Source organism: Vigna radiata, chromosome 7, assembly GCF_000741045.1.
Source record: "Vigna radiata var. radiata cultivar VC1973A chromosome 7, Vradiata_ver6, whole genome shotgun sequence".
Classification (NCBI taxonomy): domain Eukaryota; kingdom Viridiplantae; phylum Streptophyta; class Magnoliopsida; order Fabales; family Fabaceae; genus Vigna; species Vigna radiata.
The window spans coordinates 43,980,647-43,998,730 of NC_028357.1; the positions used below are offsets into that span (position 1 = coordinate 43,980,647).

At 31.9% G+C, this 18,084-nt stretch overlaps 2 protein-coding genes across 2 annotated transcripts; both read left to right on the top strand.

Annotated features, from left to right (window-relative positions):
- Window positions 1-231: 231 nt before the first annotated feature.
- LOC106768842 (ubiquitin carboxyl-terminal hydrolase 23) lies at window positions 232-6,937 on the top strand. The gene is made up of 10 exons (XM_014654200.2): window positions 232-650; window positions 844-958; window positions 1,181-1,291; window positions 1,488-1,660; window positions 2,432-2,758; window positions 2,999-3,124; window positions 3,398-4,015; window positions 4,285-4,906; window positions 5,834-5,927; window positions 6,360-6,937. Exons 1-10 carry the CDS (start codon window positions 378-380, stop codon window positions 6,517-6,519), a joined length of 2,619 nt encoding a protein of 872 aa, XP_014509686.1. The 5' UTR covers window positions 232-377; the 3' UTR covers window positions 6,520-6,937.
- Window positions 6,938-13,124: 6,187 nt separating this feature from the next.
- On the top strand, window positions 13,125-16,733 carry LOC106769468 (probable LRR receptor-like serine/threonine-protein kinase At2g24230). Its single transcript, XM_014655097.2, has one exon. It carries the CDS (start codon window positions 13,936-13,938, stop codon window positions 16,498-16,500), a length of 2,565 nt encoding a protein of 854 aa, XP_014510583.1. The 5' UTR covers window positions 13,125-13,935; the 3' UTR covers window positions 16,501-16,733.
- Window positions 16,734-18,084: the final 1,351 nt, after the last annotated feature.

Genomic DNA, 18,084 nt, shown 5'->3' on the forward strand with positions numbered 1-18,084 from the left:
AAAGGGAAAATATTAAAATAATATTAATTAAGGTTAAAATGGTAATTTTTGGAGCTGTAGATGAAAGTTTGAAGGTGTAGGATGAAAGACCCAACACCATATACTCTGTTCGGGCCCAAGCCCAAACCCCACAACCCACCCACAATTGTGGTGATGTATATATATATATATATATATATATATATATATAAAGAGTTTAAAATAATAATTAAAATATGAATAAAAAAAAGGCACCACAGTGTTGTATTGTAGGGTTTAGCAGATACAGGCATGAGCTATTGCTCTTGTCTCCATAAGCCGAAACCCCTGTGCAGCTTCTTTTTTTCTTCTTGGTTTCAGTTTTTGCTCTTCTAAAAAGAAGCTTCTGAACTGCACCAATGGTTGAAGTCTCATTGATGGAAATCCAACCTCCGAATCAGATGGATCCTTCAACCAGTGGCATCACTCCCTTACCAAGAAAAATTGTCTTCATTCCCGTAAAAAAGCCATTTAAGGGTTTCTCTCACGATTTCCACATCGAAACCCTAAACCCTTCCTCCTCTTCCGAACCTGGAATATCCGCTTCCACCTCCAAGAAACACGACGTTACGGAATTTTCAGAGGTTGGCTTGGATCCGGAGCTCAGCATCGGGATTACCTTTCGCAGAATAGTGAGTTCTTTACAGAATTTGAGATTATACTTTTTGCGCATAATTGGCGATTTTTGTTCTTGATTTTTCTGTCCTATGGCTAACCTTTAAACTATGAAGAAGATAATAGTTTTGCATTATGGGTATTGAGAGACTTTTGCATGTTATAGTTTTTGTAATTTTTTAGTATTAACATGCTATTTATAATTTTCAGGGAGCTGGATTGCGAAATCTGGGGAACACTTGTTTTCTCAATTCAGTACTGCAGTGTTTGACATATACAGAGCCTTTGGCTGCATATTTGCAAAGTGGGAAGCATAAAACTTCGTGTGAGCAACTTTGCCTACTTATCTGACTAATTTTTATGGAAATATTTTGTAGTTATTGTTTCTTATGTTTTGATGGGTCCAACTTCGGTAAAATTAGTACAGTTGAATAGGTTTAAGTTTTTCAGTTTCTTTTCGTTTTCCCTCTCAGTTGGATGTGATGTTTGTGTATGAAGGAAATGTTTTTCATACTAAGTTTCTAATTATATTTTGCAATTATGGTAGGTCACGTTGCTGGATTTTGTGCTTTGTGTGCAATACAGAATCATGTTAGTCGGGCACTGCAATCAACTGGGAGGATATTATCCCCAGAGGATCTGGTTGGGAATTTACGATGTATCCTTATGTCTGTGGTTTGATTTACGAGTTGAAATTTTAGATAGTTGATAAGAGTTAGACTTGCTTAAATAATTTTTGAACAGAGGATTACGAGGATCCAATTTCATGGGCTGGACTCTGCTAGACGAGGCATATTACTGTCTTTTATAACATTTTATTAGTTTCAAACTTGCAATTCCTGACATGAAACTAGGTATATCAAGAAATTTTCGAAATGCAAGGCAGGAAGATGCTCATGAGTATATGGTGAACTTACTTGAGTGCATGCATAAATGTTGTCTTCCTTCTGGAGTACCAAGTGAATCACCAAGTGCTTATGAGAAAAGTTTTGTCCATAAAATCTTCGGTGGTCGTCTCAGGAGTCAGGTATTTGTTTGTTGCTTCTTGGTGAAATTTCAGAGGAATGTCATTACTAATTGAGCTAAGATGCACAGAAATCTTAGGGCATGATACTGATATAATTCAATATCTAAAATTAATATATGTTTAGGTTTAAATATATTTTCAGTTCCTGGAATATGGTCATGTTTTTTATTCAGTACCTATCTTTTTTTTGCTAGATTTTTTATCACCATATTCATTTTTTGTTTTTCTATAGTTATTTTATTATCTGTATACTATTTATTTATTTATTTGTTTGTTTTAGTATCTATAATCTTTTGTTTCTTTTGAATTAGTAAGCTTGAAAGATATTACTAGGGATTAAAAGTAAATGATGTATATCTAACATGGTAAAAAACAAAATAATATTTTGTAAGGGCTATAATGAAATATATGGGTGAATCATAAAACGGAAATATGATATTTAAGAACCAAAAACAAAATATGACGATAATTCAAGGTCCAAAAACATATTTAAGCCTCAATTTTATTAATTTTAGATCATATGAAAGTTCATATTTTTAAAAATGTATGTAATTCCTTACATAGTTATTAAAATGTTCAAAGCTGTCTAATTATTGTCGAATTCCGATTTGTATCAGTATAAAAGTTTGAAAATTAAAGCAAAAAGAAGTATAAAGTTGCGCTTAGAGCAATTGATATGTTCAGGCAATATCCAGCAAAGAAATGAATCTGACAAGATTATATGACTACTTAATTACAATGATAGAAAAATTCCTTGGTTGCCTGTTGCAGGTGAAATGTCACCAGTGTTCTTATTGCTCCAACAAATTTGATCCTTTCCTAGATTTAAGTCTTGAAATATTCAAGGCAGATTCATTGCAAAAAGCACTGGCAAATTTCACAGCTGCAGAATGGTTGGATGGAGGGGAGAGAGAGTACTATTGCCAACGATGCAAACAGAAAGTTAGTGCTCGCAAACAGCTAACAATTCATAAGGCACCTTATGTGCTTACTATTCACTTAAAGCGGTTCCATGCACATGATCCTGGACAAAAGATTAAAAAGAAGGTTAATTTCAGCGGTGCACTGGACTTGAAACCTTTTGTCAGTGGCTCATATGTAAGCAAATATATTTTTTAAATTAATATAAATTATCTACCTCTATTCTACTGGCAGAAAGTAATAACTTCTGCAACTGAAATTTTGTTTTTTCTGTAGGTATATTATGTTCAAAAGGACATAATAGAATTTCTTTGTCTTGTTTTGAAATAAGTGATATGCAGTTTGACTATTATGTGTTTTTAATTTATTGTGAGTTAATGTCATGTTTCTTGTGTTCAATTTTCTTACATTTGACAGGATGGAGATGTGAAGTACTCTCTATATGGGGTTCTGGTTCATTCTGGTTCCAGCACTCATTCTGGACACTATTACTGTTATGTTCGCACTTCAAATAACATGTGGTATACTTTGGATGATAATCGGGTACTGAAAATGTCCTTTAGAGTTTTTTTTTTTTTTTTAATTATTATTATTATTATAAACTGACCTGGACCCTGTTCATGATCCATGCACTCAATCCGATCCCTACTCTGTTTGCGATCTCTGCATAACTTAAATATTGTATCAATGAATGACATTTTTCTTTGTAGGAATACTATATAAGCAAGGCGCAACTGTGTTTTTAGTTGTTGTTTTATTGATTTATTGAAGTCAATTATTTTGATAGTTTTCACTCAATTTGCATTGTTGCAACAGGTAAGTCATGTCAGTGAACGGGAAGTTTTAAATCAGCAAGCATACATGTTGTTTTATGTTCGTGACAGGGAAAGTATTGTTCCAAGAAAACCTGTTGACATTGCTAAGAAGGAAAATGTTAAGAGTAATGTGAATGGAAATAAAGAATCTTCAACTTCAAGCCATGTCTTGATGGAATATCCAAATGTTCCTGCAGAAAATAAATTTTGTACTGAAGTTGAGAAGAAAATGTCAAATGTTGACTCATTAGGGACTTCTTGTATGAACGATAGTCATGTTCCGCAGAATTGTAGTGTCATATTAGTAGAAAACCAGATGCAAAGTAAGAAACATGAATCTGAACCGCCTTCCAAGGCACAAACACAGGATTCACCAGATGGACTTGCCGTGGCTAAAGCAGGACATGGATGTTTGTCATCATTAGGCCAGTCTGAAAAGGATTATAGTCTCTGTAGTAACCTGAAAAGTTTATCTACTCTAGTTGGAGAAAAAAATAATTTATGTAATGAGAATGTAATTTCGAAAGAGGGAATTATAGATTCTCCTTCATTAGTGGCATCATCCACTAATCTACAGATTAGTGAACTTGCTAGTGATGGAAAATCTCAGTCTATGAAGGTAAATAATTCCATACTGTTCAGTATTTCACTTCAGCTGTGAACTGTTGCTATTTCAGTTTTGTAGATTAGTGAAACTATCTTCACTTAGAAAAATCTTGTTAATAAAGTTAATGATGATGCACCTCAGGATTCAAGCACAAATATTTGCAGTGGTATTTTCCCCTATAAAATCACCACTTCATCCTGAAGTTAATCATCAGGTTTTTGTGCTATTACGTGTGCCTATTGCTTTGAGCCTGACATATGTATTGACTTTTATTTTTTTAGCTTGGAACTTCAAGAACTGGTTTGTTGTCTGAGCAAGCAAGTAGGATGGTGAATGGAGATCTGGTTGTTTCTCAAGGACTGGTTCTGAATGAGTCAGTAAATAGATCATTGAATTCAAAGGGTCTTGATAAAAAGCCTGTAAAAAAATTGAAAAGAAAGTTCCTTAAGTATCAGGTTTCTAGAATGCATCTTCGTCCAATCTTTCTTTACGCCGGATACTTTGGTCCACGAAAGAAGAGTCACAAAAGAAGTAAGTGCCTCACTTTGAGTAAGAAGAATCCAAAAAAAGACAAGTTGGATAAGTTTGCTTTCTCATCATATGACTCCAAACCATCTACACACGGAAAAACTGATGAATTTCCTTGCATGTCAAGTTTTTCGGGAAGTAAAGCAACAAAGGCTGGCTATAGACCTGGTGTTAATGTTAAATCTAATGATGAATCTCTGACAGAAAATAGTGCCCAAGGGGAATTTAAGAAGAGAATTGATCAGAACTGTACTGTGCTTGCATCAGTGTCACAACTTGGGAGTGGTTCAGTAGCAATGGTACAAGATAGTAGAAGAGATCAAATGCATAATGATTTAATGAGTATGCTTACTCGAGGTCTGGAGGAGACAGTTGGTAAGCTTCAATTGATCTTTCCCTTTAAGTTTTGTCAGGCAAGATACATAAAATATTTGTTCCATGTCCTTTCGTTTTGTTCTTATTCTAGTACTGTGTAAGATGGACTTGCATAATTGTTAATGTGTTGTCTTTGGATTTGTATCTTTGTGATATACCTTTTTATGGTGAAGTATATATCTGTCTGCTTGCACATTTTAGCATATATAAATATGCTGCACAAGTTGATTTTTTGTTAGTAATAATCCATCTGTTCATGATCTGTTAGTGCCTTGATTGTTTGACCTGATGCCTTCATATCCACCATTCCCATCAGAAAAGGAATACTGTGGTTTCTTAGATTTCTAGAATTGATTATTCTAAAAATCTGAAGTACCTATTTTTGGCAGGAGAATTTATAGAGGGGTATAGGTATTTTTAATTTTTATGTCAATGAAATCTCAATCACATTAAGGAACGACAACCTTGCTCACTTGTTTCAAGTCTCACGCCTCATTCACTTCTCTCTTTAATCAGCATGCTGTGGTTGGGGCAGTAGCAGCTATCCACACGTTCCTATGTTATAGTTTTAATTATATGGTAATGTGGGATGAAAATGCTTAGTTTTGAGGAGGATCTTCATACGTAATAAATGTTAAGATTTGGTATAGTGGATGCTGAATGCTTCAATTGAACCAATCAAATATCTTCTGCCTTTGTATATTCAAATGTTTTGTACTGTACTTCGAATGTGATCTAGATTTTTCTACATACTCAATGCCATATATATAATGTTTATCCTTCATTAAATTACCTGTTTCAATTAATAAATGTCAGTTTCTTATCTAACGGTTTTGTATGCTTGAATTACTCCTTTGTCCCCTCCTCCTATGAAAACCAGACACTTTATGCTTGGTATATAACATGCCTATTCTTTATTTCGAACAGTTGCGCAGTGGGATGATATAGAATTGCCCTCATCACAGCCCTTGGGGTCAAAGAATGACAACTTTGTCAGCATTGGATATGTTGGGGATGAATGGTGAGCTCAGCTATACATCGTTTCTTTCTTTGTCATTATTTGTAGTAATGTGGACTGTTAGTTTATTTTTTCCATGCGATACAATACATTTTAGTTTAGGAACTCAACCTTTTTATTTCGAAGGCTGTACTTTTTCACTATCTCTACTTAATAGGATGTGATGGTTGCTTCTGAATAGTTGAGATGTGCATATTGTTTAGTCCTTTTGCTAATAATAATTTGTACATTGGGTTCAACAAGTGTATAAAATGTGGTCTCCATGCAGTCAGCGCCCTTAAGAAACAGTAGAGTTGCTAACCACCACAAAAATGTCGTGAGATTTGATGGGAGGGATGGCTTAGAATTTGTTATTACTGTGTGACTGGATCCATTTTGATACAAAACTTTTGCATATATTTACAAATTTGCATCTTGCTGCCACAAAATTTGCAGGGATGAAGAATATGATAAAGGGAAGAGGAAGAAGATAAGGGGCTTGAAACATAGCTTTGGTGGGCCAAATCTCTTTCAAGAAATTGCTATCGAGAAGTCAAAGTGCAAAAGGGCAAAGTTGGACCAATCTTGTTCAGGGAACCCTCCATTTAGGATATGACGTCCTACACTATCTGCCTGGTATTGTTTTGCGGGCATCTTTTGTAGCAATTTTGTCAAACGCTGAAAGTATAATGGAAAGAGCACCTACCTCCCTTATTCTTTTCCCCGGTACAAATTTTTTAGCTGGATTGTATCATCTGTCTTTGTGACAGCCACAGAGGGGTTGGGTTTTCATGCACCTGTGTTCCTGTTGAACTTTTCTCATTTTCAGATTGCATTTCTGTTGTAGTAGCTGCAAGCCGTAGCTCTGAAATTTTGTTCATGGATTTAAATTTTGTCAACATATTCTGTACGACAAATTTGTTACTAAGTGTGTATCGTGTACTCAACTTGTATTTTACTTTTGGTTTAAGTTTGGATTAGTTACTAGAATGGCATGTACGATTAATTTATAGGAAGATTTGTTTGATAAATTATATTCTAATTCATAAATGCAAGACCGTTTTTTGGATTATGCAGAATAAATTGTTTATCGAATCGTAAATTAAATTTTAACTGAGATAATGGGTTGATTAAATAAGCTAATTTATAATGAATTAAAGTTAGCACTCTTATTCTTTTTAGATCTCTGAAGTAATGAGAATAATGGAAAGGTACTGCGTGAATGAATATTCATGTATTTAGTTATTGTGATTTTGCTTCACTATTTTAAGTTTTCCCTATACTTTCAGTTTTCCTTTTTGGGTATTTGAAAAGTTCTCTAAAATAAATAAAGAGGAATATTCATTTGAATTAATGTGTCGTGCTGTGCTTTTTGTTTAATTCAATATTGCTAGTTAGTTTTTGTTACTTGTCTGCATAGTTTTGTTATTCTAATTATGATTTTCTAAAACATAAGACTGTTTTTTATTCCAAAAATACAATTTTTTAGAGTTTATTTGGAAAGGTTTTTACAAAATCACAATTATTTTCTTTAGGAATGTACAAATCTAACTTTCCTTGATTAAAACAAAAAGTTTTACTTAAAAAACTGCTCTGATACTCTTGACAAATGTGGAGATAGCCTTCCTTAGCTAAAATATTTTTTTTTTTTACTAAAAAACAAATACTATATCAATGTAACAATTAATTAAAAAAATATATTTCAAGACATTATAGAACATTTCCAGAAATATTTTTGACTAATCAAACAAAAACTCCACGAATTTACGATTTCCTCCATGACACCTGATTTTTGGATATGAAAAAAAAAAGGCTGGTACCATATTCTCTGCAAGAATCTTTGAATAATAAATCTATTTTAAAAACAATATAAACTAAAATTTACAAATTTAAGTTTAAAAAGGTTTAATCTTTATATACCTACATACACACAAATATACACGCACCCACAAAAAAAAACACACACACACACACACACATATATATATATATATATATATATATATATATATATATATATATATATATATATATATGAGTTTGTTAACTTGCGTACGTCTGTTTTTTTAGTTGGTATATTTTACAAGTGTGTATCGGGGTTCAGTAAACAAAAACACCCTTATATCATGAATTCAAAGTTTTAAGGTTAAGAGTACTTTAATAATTTTCATTCTCAAAATTAAAAAAATAAAAAAAGAAACTCCCAGACACTTATTCACCTCTCTCATTCCTCTCAACCCTTCCTCTTTCATCTCTTCCACTCCAACTTCTTTTTCTCTATCATCCCTACTCTAGTCCCAATAAAAAAAAATCAAAAACACTCTTTCATTCCTCTCAATCATTTCTCTTCATCTCTCTCACTCAAACATTTTCTCTATCATCTGTGCACTAGTCCCAACTAAAAAACACTCATTATTAAATAAAATGGTTAGAGAAAAAAAAAATACTTGCATAAATAAAAAAAAAAATTAAAGCACCTAATTTTTTCTTTATATAATTTTAAATAAAATTTCAAGATTTAGAATTTTTATTGTTTGATTTTATCGTTGAGAATTTTATTGTATTTTGATTTGTTTTTTTCTTTATAGTAAAGGAAAACAAGTTAATGAATTTCTACAAAAAAAAAAAAAAATAAATGGCCACGAAACAATGTTACGTAGTAGTCTTAGAATGTAAAGGAATGATGCTCATAAGTCTTGATGCAAGTTGTGCCTGTCGACTGTAATATATATAGTGAAGATAATGAAATTAAAGAGATTTTGAGTGAACTTTTTTCGGAAGGTGGATATGTCAATGACTCAACTCTTTACAAAAGTAAATCGTTTAATAATGAGTGTTTTGTTTTTTTAGTTGGGGCTAGTGCAAAGATGACAGAGAAAATGTTTGAGTGAGAGAGATGAAGGAAAGAGGGTTGAGAGGAATGAATGAGGCGAGTAAGGGTGTGTGGTTTCTTTTTTTAGTTTTGAGAATGAAAATTATTAAAATAAGACAAGTGTTTCTGATTCTTTTCAATTGGGGTTAGAGTAGGGATGACAAACAAAAGGTTGGAGTGAAAGAGATAAGGGTTGAGAGGAATGAAAAAGGTGGATAAGGGTTTGAGAGTTTCTTTTTTATTTTTTTAATTTTGAGAATGAAAATTATTAAAATACTCTTAACCTTAAAACTTAGAATTCATGATATATAAAAGTATTTTTGTCTACTGAAACCCGGTACACATTGCTAAAATGTACCAACTGAAAAACAGGTATACGCAAGTTAGCAAACCCCATATATATATATATATATAATATTACCATTGTTTTAAATTGAAACTTGGGTTAAAACGCAATTTATGTGAATGAAGTTATTTGAAAGAAATTAACCAATTTATGTATATGTTGAAAGATTTAATATTCTACAATATAGGTAAGAATTGAAATCATCTTTTAAGTTAAGCTTAAAGATTTTATCATTAAAATGATTAAGTATAAATAAAAAAATCATTTATTTTAAGATTTTGTTTTATAAAGACAATTATTTCTTTAAAACTTATTTCTTTTCTTTTTTTATTTTTTTTTAAGAATTTCTTATCAAATTTTTATTTATTTGAAGATTTAACATTAATGGGTTAATGAGTCAATCCAACTCACTAAGAATTTAATCAATAAAAAAATATCTAAATAAATTTGATTGGAAATTAATCTGTATAAAAAAGTTATATATTTCTCAATTTTAACTCGACTCAAATTCGTGATAAATCTAGTTAACCGCGAGTTACAACTTATTTTCATTATATATATAGTTTTATATTCACTTAATTTTTTAATTTTATATTGTAATAAAAAAGTGAGAGACAGAAGTTTGTGTTGGGTTATCATTTGCTTTATCCATCATGAGAATTTTTTAAAGCAATTACTTCTTCCACCTCATCAAATTTATTTCGAAATTGTTTATCTTGTTCCGGAAAATAGATTATGGAAATTATAGGATGAAAAGAAATATGGAGTGCAGGAAGTAATAACCATTCCTGTATGGATGAAATTGCAAGGAGAAGTAGCCTGCATGGTTGTTTGTTTTATTTTTAAATCAAAGTTTTAAAGATTTGTTTTATTTTTTAAATCAATATATATAAAAAGTTAATATATATTTGCTAATAGTTATGGACACTACAAGTATAAAAATCCGTGAATATTTTTAGACACATATATGTTATGAGTAATGAGACATCTTTCTTTAGACAAGATAAACAATGGATAAACAGTGCATGTATCTTACTAGATCCATTATCATTTATAGTAATTAAAATATATAAAAAATAATTTTAGAATTTGAAAAGTATTTTTAAGTTTAATATTATATAATATTAGGAAGTGAAAAATGAAAAGTTTTAGGAAGAGATGTAGATGTGAGAAACTTCTGACCTCATTGATTTTTCTGAAAAATCTGGGTTTATATTGGAAATAGTGTGACAGCAGAGTTTGCCATAACTGCCATTTATTATTTTTGCTTATACTTTTATTTCCTTTTTTTAATTACATATTGAATAAAAAAGATAATGATATTTATACAATATTTTTTTTGACAATATTTGAACATTGATAAGGTGTCAATATGTGATTGGTCAAAAATTATTCCACAATAATATTTATGATTATTATTATTGATTGTAGAATAATTTTTGATCAATCACATATTGACACCTAATCAATGTTCAAATATTGTCAAAAAATGTTGTTTAAATATCATTATCCATGTTAAAATATTATATTATTAAAGTATTATTATGTAAGATATTTTGTATGGGATGAAATAATAAGTTGTTATGTATATAATGATGAAGTGAGTAATGTTTGAGAAGAGTGTGAGAGTGCTCTCAAGTATTTCAACCTTCTTACACACTCTTTTTTCTCTTTCTTCTCTTTCTTCTCTGTCATCCATCATTTTTCATTTTACCAAACACAACTTTGACCATCCATGGAATGGAATATTCTCTTTTATTATTATTTTTATTATCAATAAATATAAAATTTATCCTATCAAGACCTAAATTATTATTACTAAGATAAAAAGATTATATAAATCTGGATTAGATGATAGTAATATTTTTGTATTGTTTATGATGGGAGTGGTCCTGTGAAACAGAAAGATTGTTTATTTGACGTGGTTTGAAATATAAGTATGATGGAATGATTAAGGAATAGATTAAAATATGAATGGCATGCTACCATTATTCAAACTAACTTTCTCACTTCACTCTTAATCATCCTCTCCACTCACTCTCTCTTAACAAATTTCTTTTTTTTTCTTTTTTAATAATTTCTTTAAACAAAAAATAAATAAGTTCCATTCACATCGGACTTAGACTTTGTTTACATAGATTTTGGAAAAGAAAGAGTGAATGGATTACAAGACAATTGAAATAAATTAATTACACCCATGTATTTATGATTTTATAATCTAATTATTTCATCAAATATTATTACAAAAATAATTAAATATTAAAAATCCATTTAAATAATTGAACGACAAATAAATTATATATTTAAACTATTCAAAACTAACATTTCAATATTTAAAATATTAAATTCTTAATCTATTATAATAAAAAATTTATGAGAACTCATTTTGAAACCTATGGTCCCTAGTATGTGAAAAAAACAATTCTTCAATATTAATTTAATTTTTCTTAGTAATATTTCCATTTTTATTATTACTAGCATAAATAATTTTTAAAATTTAAAAAATAATAATTAAAATGGTAAAATTAAAAAGTGAGAACATAGAAAGTATATCATATATGGATTTACAAAAGGAAAAGAAGTGGGGTGGTTCCTTCTCCAATTAAAATTCAAATGAGTGGGCTGTTAGAGAAATTGGGGACTGTGGGCCATTGCTATACAAATTAATTGACAAGAATGACCCTCTTTTTTTCTTCTTGTCACTGTAAAACTATCAGAATGTAAAATCACTTTTCAATTTTTCTTTTTTCGTTATCACATCACATCATTCTAAATCATATCACTTTCCAACCTATTTCTCGTTGTCATCTATTTTCTTTTCTGTTCCCTCACAATAACAATGCTAATTTTTTTTCGTGAAATAAAAACTATAAAATATATATATGTTTTATTTATTTTTTCACATTACCATTCCTTTTAACGAAATTAAATAAGCTTCTTCAAAAACATATATACTAAACTCTCACACTTTATACATATATCATTCAATAAAAATATCAATAAAAACATGTATCATAATGATTAAATAATCTCTTTACTACAATACAAAAATCCTTTTATAATGGTGACATATTTGTGACTTGTGAAAAATGTATTCCAAAAAACAATACTTTTTTAATAAAATACTCGTTATTCTAACAAGTAACATGAAATTTGAATATTCATTGAAAGTTACAACCAATTTAAAAATTTAATTTAAAATATGTGCATATTTGTACGAGTAATAAAAAATATAAATATTTATAGAACTATAAAAGATAAAATAATGATAAATACATACTCAATTAATATTATCTCTTTTAACGTTAACTGGAGCTTGTTATGAGAAAAATCGACACCTTGACATATAGGTTCACGTGATGCGACAAAGTAGCCGAAGGACTCAAAACCCCAGATTGAAATAGATTATTGTTTTGAAGTGAAGAATGGAACCCAAACAAAGGGTCCACATGGTAGATTCTTGGTTACTGCCACTATGCAATTGACAACCTAGTTAGCACAAATTAAGGTGGGAAAAGGGCAAAACAATAGACTCACTTGGGAAAATGGGGTTAGAAATTAGCCATTTTCTATGTTTCAAAGTCAAACAAATACACTATATTTCTACCAAGAACCCTAGCTAACCCATTGAAATGATCTTCATTATACCACAATTATTTAAGTTCTTGAGGGGACTGGAGCTGGCTTGTGAAACCACCATTACAAAGTAAAGATGCTGGTAACAACTAACAAGCCAATGCTGTTTCCTGCTTTTTCTAGTACCAACAACATTAATTTCACTCTGTCAAAATAAAAACATTAATTTTCACCAAAAAGATCATAACTTTCGTCAAAAGGGTCATACAAAATCGAGGTCATGTTGGTCCCCCTGTTTTTTCTTAAGAATAGGTAAGTTATATAATATATTATTTCTAAAAAACCCTTTCTTTAAACTTTTAATCATGAACCATTTTAAAAATAAACACAGGTTAATGTAACCACTAAATACTAAGTGTAGCATCGCAGAGGTTTCTGTAAAAAGAGAACAAGAAATGATATGTTCTCACTTTTTTTTGTCATATAATTATGATATCAGCTTCTAAAGAGACTTTTATTTTCTTTCTTTTTCTTTTCTTTTCTCCAAATGGTGATAAACACCCTCCCTCACTCAACAAAGAATCATTGAATTCACACCAACAAATCTGATATATTCACACCATAACCAACCGTCTCCTCAATGGATTCAGTTTCTTCCCATTTATGAAGCTGAAGCACTGTACTGTTCATTCACATATCTTTCCCAGTAAACATTTCATTGCATGTTGCGCTGTCTCTGCCTCTTTTGAAGGGGGAAAAAGCCCTCTTGAAAACTAAGTCTCTACACAAAAAGTTCTGCCACAGAACCAAAGCATCACAGCTTTTCCGCAACTTTGAGTCCAGACAAAGCCAATAGTTTGCTTCTTGCATCGGTTGTTTCTTTATCTATCCTTCTTTTTGTTGGCTTTCGGGGATCCTCACATCCAGACAAACTGGTTCACATTCTCTTGTTTACAGTCCACAATCTTCATTTTATCATAGTGGCTTTGATTTTTTCTGAAAAAAAAGTATCATTAGTTTTATAAGCCCGTGCTGTGTACTTTTACTCTTTTAACTACTGTGTCCTTTAGCATGTGTTTTGTCCTTCTATGCTATATTGTGCGGTGAAAAAGTTGTTTCTCTGGCTGAGATTTTTCTTACTGTGAGCAATCCATGCTTGATGATATGTTTTGAAGTTCTGAGAGAGCATTTTCCTCTGTTGGTTTGCATCTTTTGCAAGTAGCCGACATCACTCCTTGATGGGGTTGGGAGTGTTTGGTTCTGTTCTGGTTTTGGTACTTTTGTTCAAGCATTTGGAATCTCAGCAACCAAATACTGATGAGTTTTTTGTTTCTGCGTTCTTGAAGCATATGAGTTTAACATCTTCACAAGCCTACAATTTCTCTGCTTCTGTCTGCTCATGGCAAGGGGTTTCTTGTGATGCCAATAGAGAACATGTTGTTGGCTTAGTCTTTTCTGGTATGAACCTCTCTGGCACTGTACCTGATAACACCATAGGCAAGCTAGGCAAACTTCAAACTCTAGATCTTAGCCACAACAAAATTACTGGCTTGCCATCAGATTTTTGGAGCTTAAGCTCCCTCACGAACCTTAATCTCTCCTCGAATCATATTTCTGGTTCACTGACTAGCAACATTGGCAACTTTGGTTTGCTAGAAAGCATTGACTTGTCCAGCAACAATTTCTCTGAGGAAATTCCTGAAACTGTTTGTTCACTGCTGAATCTAAGGGTCCTCAAACTCAACCACAACAGGTTTGCACACAACATACCTTACGGGATTCTCAAGTGCCAGTCTCTAGTTTCAATTGATCTTTCATCAAATCAGCTCAATGGAACACTTCCAGAGGGTTTTGGTGCTTCTTTTCCCAAGCTTAGGATATTGAACCTTGCTGGGAATAATTTTAATGGTCGTATTTCAGATATTTCTGGGTTAAAGTCCATTGCTAATCTCAACATATCAGGGAATTCGTTTCAGGGTTCCGTTGTGGACATGTTTCAGGGAAGGTTGGAGGTTCTGGACATTAGCAAAAACCAATTTCAAGGCCACATTCCACAGGTACTATACAACTTTAGTGGTTACAACTGGTCTCATTTAGTATACCTAGATTTGTCAGAGAACAAGCTTAGTGGGGAGTTTTTTCAAAATTTGAACGAGTCCTTGAATTTAAAACACATTAATCTTGCACACAATAGATTTACCATACAGAAATTTCCCCAAATTGAAATGCTCCTGAAGTTGGAATATCTGAACTTGTCCAAAACCAGCCTTGTCAGTGAAATTCCTGGTAAAATCTCACAATTAAGAAAATTGAGTGCACTTGATCTTTCTTTGAATCATCTGAGTGGGAAAATTCCCTCACTGAGGAATGAACACCTCCGAGTCTTAGACCTCTCAAACAACAATTTGACAGGAGCAGTCCCTCAATCTGTCTTGGAGAAACTCCCAGGGATGGAGAAATACAACTTCTCTTATAATAACCTAACCCTTTGTGCTTCTGAAATCAGACCTGAGATCCTGCAAACAGCATTCTTTGGATCATTGAACAGTTGTCCAATTGCTGCGAATCCGCGACTCTTCAAAAGAAGAGACACTGGACACACAGGAATGAAGCTCGCCCTGGCACTGACCTTCTCAATGATCTTTGTGCTGGCTGGGCTTTTGTTTCTAGCATTTGGTTGCAGAAGGAAAACAAAAATGTGGGAATTCAAGCAATCTTCATACAAAGAAGAACAAAACATTTCAGGTCCCTTTTCATTCCAGACTGATTCAACAACTTGGGTGGCTGATGTTAAGCAAGCAACATCAGTCCCAGTAGTAATCTTTGAGAAGCCGTTGTTGAACATCACATTTGCAGACCTCTTGGCTGCAACTTCCAACTTTGACAGAGGCACCCTTTTGGCTGAGGGAAAATTTGGGCCAGTCTATAGAGGATTTCTGCCTGGTGGTATTCACGTGGCAGTAAAAGTTTTGGTTGTTGGTTCTACATTAACAGATGAGGAAGCTGCAAGAGAGCTAGAGTTTCTTGGTAGAATCAAGCACCCCAATCTTGTTCCTTTAACTGGATACTGTGTGGCTGGGGACCAAAGAATTGCCATATACGATTACATGGAGAATGGTAACTTGCAAAACCTGCTTTACGACCTGCCACTTGGGGTACAAAGCACAGATGACTGGAGCACAGACACATGGGAAGAAACAGACAACAATGGAATTCAAAATGCTGGTTCTGAAGGGTTACTGACATCTTGGAGATTTCGCCACAAGATAGCCCTTGGCACGGCTCGAGCGTTGGCATTTCTGCATCACGGTTGCTCCCCTCCAATAATTCACAGAGCAGTTAAGGCTAGCAGTGTTTATTTGGATTATGACTTGGAGCCGAGGTTGTCTGATTTTGGACTGGCCAAGATTTTTGGAAGTGGCTTGGATGATGAAATTGCGCGTGGCTCACCTGGTTATGTTCCACCGGAGTTTTCTCAACCAGAATACGACACCCCAACTCCGAAATCTGATGTGTACTGTTTTGGGGTGGTGCTGTTTGAGCTAGTAACTGGAAAAAAGCCAGTTGGAGATGACTACCCTGATGATAAAGATGCAACTTTGGCGAGTTGGGTGAGAGGACTTGTGAGAAAGAACCAATCTTCAAATGCTATTGATCCAAAAATTCGTGACACAGGACCTGATGAACAAATGGAAGAGGCCCTTAAGATTGCTTATCTTTGCACTGCTGACAGTCCCTTCAAACGACCAAGCATGCAACAGATAGTTGGACTTCTGAAGGATATCGAACCTACTGCTGATTAGCAATTAGCATGATGAGAATGAGTTAGGTCTTTTTCTTTCATTGCATTTTCTTCCATTTTTACTCTTTTTTTATTTTTCTTGTGAGCTTCTCAGCTTCCTAGGAGAAAATGTAAAGCAGTTATGAGTTCTTCAATGTTGATGATCTCTTTTCATTTTCCCCCCACCACTTCTGGTAAATGAACAAAAATACGTTGATGATGAATATACACTGAAACCTCATCGGTCAAATATAACTTGTGATTTTACTATGATTTTTTTTCAATGTTTCAGGGTTACCCCAAATTCACAATTTATAGGAACATTGCTTAAGCCTTTCAGGTTTTACAATGGTGTTTAAGATTAACTGATAAACAAAATAAGAATATATAATCAGAATTAATTCATAAAATAATTCAAACTTACATTGGTCAATGTTGAGAGAAACACATGCTGATTTTATAAGTAAGTGGTTTTACTATAAAATGTTTGTCAGAGATGCGTGAAGTTGAAGGCAAGGCAGATGCAAGAATCCGAAAGGCAGAGCCATCACAGAAAATTGCGGTAATATACTAATATGTAGCCTCTGCCATCTTTTTCAAATGTGAAAAGAAAAAAAAAAAATAGGGATGTCTTTGAATAAATTTTTTCCCAATTAAATATATTTTTAGTTTTACACTTGAATGTAAATTAAAATTTATTTTTATCTCAAATTTTATATATTCTTTTGTCCACAAACTTAAAAAAGTAAATTGATATAATCATTTTAATTCAGTGAAAAAATTAACGTTATTAAGTTAAGAATTATATTTATTAATCTTTAAAATTTAGAACAAAAATGTATTAAAGTTCAAGCCAGACAAATTTTAATTTTATATCCAGATTTAAAGCTTAAATATATATTTAACCAAACTAAGATTTATTGAGAAAAAAAATTACTAAAATAATATCTTTTTAAAATTGATTTACATATAAATTTATTTATTTTTAAATGTTTTTATAAGTTAATTTTATATATAAAGTAAATTTAGTCTATGAAAAAGGTTTCTTTATGTTTGGAGGGTTAAATATGTTTTTAGTCCCTATACTTTGGGGTGATTTTGGTTTTAGTCAATTTTCAAATTAAAATACAATTTAGTCCTTCAATTCCATAAAACTCTGATTTTAGTCCTTTTTTAACTTTATTTCTAAGTTAACATTGAAACAACAAATAAAGTTAAAAAAAATTTGATAAAAAGAACTAAAACCAAAGTTTTCTAAAGTTGAAGGATTAAATTGTACCTTAATTTGAAAATGGACTAAAACCAAAATCGTCCCAAAGTATAGGGACTAAAACATATTTAACCTTATGTTTGAACGAGTGATTTCAACCATTCCAAAATATATGTTTTGAAGTACATATTATTTAAATTACGTATAAATGAATTTTCTTGATCTTTTACATAATTAATTTGGATGAAGTAATTAAAATACCTTAGATAAAAAAATTGTGAAGTTAAAAGTCATAGCTAATTATAAATTTATAGACACCATTTTATTATTAGATTATAACTGATTTGATACACACCAACGGTCTGAATGAGAGAACTCCTATATGATAATGACGTT

Excerpts from the sequence above, each read along its gene's own strand:
- LOC106769468 (XM_014655097.2), top strand. The coding sequence starts at position 13,936 with ATGGGGTTGGGAGTGTTTGGTTCTGTTCTGGTTTTGGTACTTTTGTTC.
- LOC106768842 (XM_014654200.2), top strand. The coding sequence starts at position 378 with ATGGTTGAAGTCTCATTGATGGAAATCCAACCTCCGAATCAGATGGAT. Across the intron at positions 4,016-4,284 it reads GAAAATCTCAGTCTATGAAG|CTTGGAACTTCAAGAACTGG; the intron begins GTAAATAATTCC and ends TTATTTTTTTAG. Across the intron at positions 5,928-6,359 it reads GGATATGTTGGGGATGAATG|GGATGAAGAATATGATAAAG; the intron begins GTGAGCTCAGCT and ends CAAAATTTGCAG.